Below are 4162 nucleotides of genomic sequence, written 5' to 3' on the forward strand. Positions count from 1 at the left end.
TATATATATATACACACATATATAAAATGCTGCCACATTAAAACAACAAAGAAAATCTGCTTTTTTGTTGCTGCTGGAGAACTGACACCAAATGTTTTAAAGTTGTATTACTTTATTTTATTTCAAGGACATACATTTCTTTATAACTAAAATTTCTAATCCAAACAATAAAATTACACAATTCTTATCGTATTTCTAAGTTACAGAAAACAGTTTTGACTTGTGGCATGTAGAGATATTACTCAGACAAAAAGGTCAAAGCAACAGAACTTTTTTTTCCCACACAGTGAAAACTGCACAGCAACATTTGAGGTACAAACCACAAGAACTACAGTTCACATGTGCTGTCAGATCAGCGACCTTTTCATAGTTTTTAATGTGTATGCTCAAAGTCAGTATTTTGCAATGGTTTGTGATCGAGATATATTAACCCTAACCCTACTTTCTGTTCATTGGAATACAATTTGTCTAAAACCAGGGGTGTCCAAACCTGGTCTATCCTACATATTTTGCTTGTTTCCCTTCTCCAATATATCTGATCCATTGACCGAATAACCTCTTCAAGTTCTACAGAAGCTTGTTTATCACTCGTTGACTCAGGTGGGATGGGGCAGAGAAACTTCTAAAACAAGATGGTGGCCCTAATTTGTTCTAAACTATCTTCAGTCATAAACAGGTTAAAGGGGCTGCAGTGTGAACCATCGACATGTTGCAGACCATCACTGGACTCATCCTCAGATTTCAAATTCAACCAACAATTAACCCAACATTCATGATTTTGGACAGTTTTTGTGTATTCAAGTTTAATATAATAATGTTACTTGTAAAAAATATTTATGAAAAAACAAAACAAAAGGGACATAACATAAAAAAACAACAAGAAGAAAATAAATGTTTTACAGCATTAATAATTTTAACTCAAGAGGCAGAGTCTTTTAATAAAAGGAACAGAATTTACCAAAGCAGGCCAGCATTGATCAAACACAGATGCTTCGTATGACAGGTCTGAATGTGTAAAACTGTACTGGATTATAAAATGACAATCTATATCTCTCTCTGAAAAAACATTGCACTCTGTTTATGTCTACAGTCTCCATATTTCAGCTTTAAAGCAGTTCAGTCTCTTCTTGTGCATTAAGACATTAAAAGAATGAGAAGGATGAGAGTCAGACTGGACTTAAATTGATCATATTCATCATAACAACCTCTGACTTTATGGAAGAAATGGTACTTCAATAATAAAGCCATAAATTCTTATTCCACTCACCGCTCCCTACTACAGAACAACACTATGAATAAAACATCAAATCATTCAGCTCTACGCCCCACAATATTCTCTATATGCTTCTTTATGAATAATGTAGTAGTACTTCTTATTAATATGGGCTTTCCTCAGTGGTGAGGTAATTCTGCACTAACAAACACTCATAGTAAGCTTTAACGTCTGGCCCCGGGAAGCTTTATTCTGAATGCAGTTGCATTAAGAAAAACTGTTTGCTGTATAGCGCAGCTCCAGAGCTGTCRTCAAGTAATATAAAAGCAGCTAAACTTTATTCTGTTTGTCATCGCACAGGAGTGGCAGCAGAAAACACATCAGCTTCTCTGAAGAAAAGCTCTACTTTTACGTAATGAACGTCGTGTTTTCTTAAAGTAACTTCCATCCATTTGCCACAAGCAGTTCATCACCAAATGCCTTTTTTTCTAAAATGCTTGATATGGCAGTAATCATATTATTATCAGCTACTATCATTTTGATTATCAGTATAATTACAAGTTATGAGCATGGAAAACGTCAATTTGAAAAAGAATAAAAGCTGTGGCCTTGTCTTAAACCAAAATAACATTCTTTCTTTTGACAAAACAATCAACACTGTCACATGCCAATATAACTACAGAAGAAGTCTGTTTTTTWATATTTTAAAGGCAAGTAAGAGTAAAGTGTATGAAAAGAGAAACTAAAATATTGTTCTGGCTTCTATACACACATGTTCAACAATCACAAAYGGCACATCAGAAGCAGCAGTTCTCGATTAGTCAAAGAAATGAGAGAGTTTGGAGATCGAAGTACACTGTGATGCCTCTTGCTGTGAGCTGTGAGTGATATTGATTTATAAAACAGAACAGGGAGGAAGTTTGTTTAATATAACTGGAAATAAATAAGCCTGAAATGGCCAAAGGTGAGCTCAAAGGCAAAATGGGGAATGATCAAATGATCTTACAAGAAAAAAGTCAAGAAAATTTTTATCATCAATGCATCAAAAAGTATCTGAACACCAACTTTAYTGATGACTGTAGTCATATGGTTCTTTGAACATTGCAAATGTCATACCCTACTGTGTAACAGAGATTTTGATGGTTAAGACCAATATTTTACTGCATTTTTCTCTTTTTTTTTGGTTTGCTTCAGCAAAGGTTGCTCAAAGATGTGTAACCGCATTTTATTAGAGAGAAGTCAAACAACATCCTGTGTCATTCTAACAAAATGACACTCAGCATTTAATCCTATCAGGGTTGTTTCTATGCAGTTTTGATTTTTTTCCCCACATGTACATTTTTTTCCACAGCTGGTTCTCTACTGTACATGTTGCACAGCTAAATCAGAAAATAGCTTGATGCCATCTGAAACTAGAAGATGTCACAAAGACTAATTTACAGGGATATCTTCTTTTTTGTATCTTGCGCACAAAAATAAACAAACTGCATGGTACACACACTAACCTGATTGGTCGAGGTGAAGTCAAGGCCTGCTTCTGGCATACCCAGGAACATGGTGTCCCCATCCAGCTGGAGAGAACAAAAGCAAGAGTAACAATGTCAACAAACTAAAATCAAACACTGCAAACGCAGCACAGGCAGCCGTGAGTGAGATGGAGGTAACAGATTAACTGGCAAGCAGCCAGCCTATTTTCTATCTGCGTTCTTCTTCTGACACTAAAAGTCATTGCAGMGTTCTTCTAGTTCATGTCTGTGATGACAGATAGAACAAAAATCAACCACAGATTATAGTGTTTCAAGCTAAAAAGAATTGCCAMCGGTTTTGAGAGCCTAAACCTCCCCCAGAAAATCTTAAAATAAATCTGAGTGTAAAACAAAATAAACTGTTTAGAGTACAAAATGTAAGTCACAGATATTTCYAAACTAGTTCTGTAATAAATAAAGACACAAAAAGAAGGCAAGTAGTGCACCATGGTCTTTAATATACCTYCCATTTTCTTTATCATCTGTACCACACTTTCTCCTGCAGAGTCCCTTCTTTCTGTTTAACTTGTCCTCAAGTTTAATTGTCACTGCAGGCAGTTTCWTTATGTCATGCTTCTCATTTATTTCTTCAACAGGACATGACGTACAGTGTACACACTGTCATCCATTTCCTTGTATTTTAGCTAAACTTACCAGCAACACTGTTACCATTAAAGCYACTAAAGCTACTGGTTACAGTGTTTCTAGGAAGATGTGCATATTGGTAACAATAACAGACTGACTAACAGTGCTGCTAGTACGTAACTGCAAAATGGTAACAAAGGTAACAATGGTACAGTGAATAATCTACAATCTGTCAGTACTGTTACTGTAGAGATATATCTAAACTCCACTTTATACCCTTTCTAAACGGTAGTGGTGACTAACATATTCTCCATCTGGTTCTCAGTACTTATCCCAGATGTTTGGGTTATAACAGTTCAGTACAAACACAAGTATCATTTCACCCTTAATGTCACTATGCACTGCAGGTTGTAACAGTTCTGACATAAACAACAACCTGAAAAACATTCCTCAATACTTTAACAAATTAATAGTTAATTGTCTGTTATTGTTAGAGTTACATAAATCTAAAAATGTCATAACTTTTAGCTGTATGGCTAGTTATATCACTTCAGCCTAGTTTAAAAGTATATTTGATTGCTTTAGATATCTGAACATTAAAAACTTATAATATTTGTTACTCTTACGAATCAAACCCCACATCCCAAATAAGGAAAAAAATAAACAAATCCATCGTTTGCATCTGTAACCCATAGTCAAATATTTCTAGGTACCTTGAGTACATAATCATTGTTTCAGTTGACAAACACAAGAGGACATTTGAACAGGTGGGGAGAAGCAAAGCACTAACTTACACACACACACACACACACACACACACACACACACACACACACAC

At 35.3% G+C, this 4162-nt stretch overlaps 1 protein-coding gene across 3 annotated transcripts in view; it reads right to left on the bottom strand.

Moving 5' to 3' along the window:
• The window catches only part of tox (thymocyte selection-associated high mobility group box), a 50382-nt gene that overhangs the window by 28162 nt on the left and 18058 nt on the right, over positions 1–4162 (bottom strand). For all 3 annotated transcript variants that reach the window (XM_014018954.1, XM_014018953.1, XM_014018952.1), the window contains one exon: positions 2719–2784. In XM_014018954.1, coding sequence (XP_013874408.1) covers positions 2719–2784 — 66 coding nt within the window. The remainder of the gene's footprint in view (positions 1–2718; positions 2785–4162) is intronic.

The sequence above is a fragment of the Austrofundulus limnaeus genome, unplaced genomic scaffold (assembly GCF_001266775.1).
Source record: "Austrofundulus limnaeus strain Quisiro unplaced genomic scaffold, Austrofundulus_limnaeus-1.0 Scaffold206, whole genome shotgun sequence".
In the NCBI taxonomy this organism is placed as follows: domain Eukaryota; kingdom Metazoa; phylum Chordata; class Actinopteri; order Cyprinodontiformes; family Rivulidae; genus Austrofundulus; species Austrofundulus limnaeus.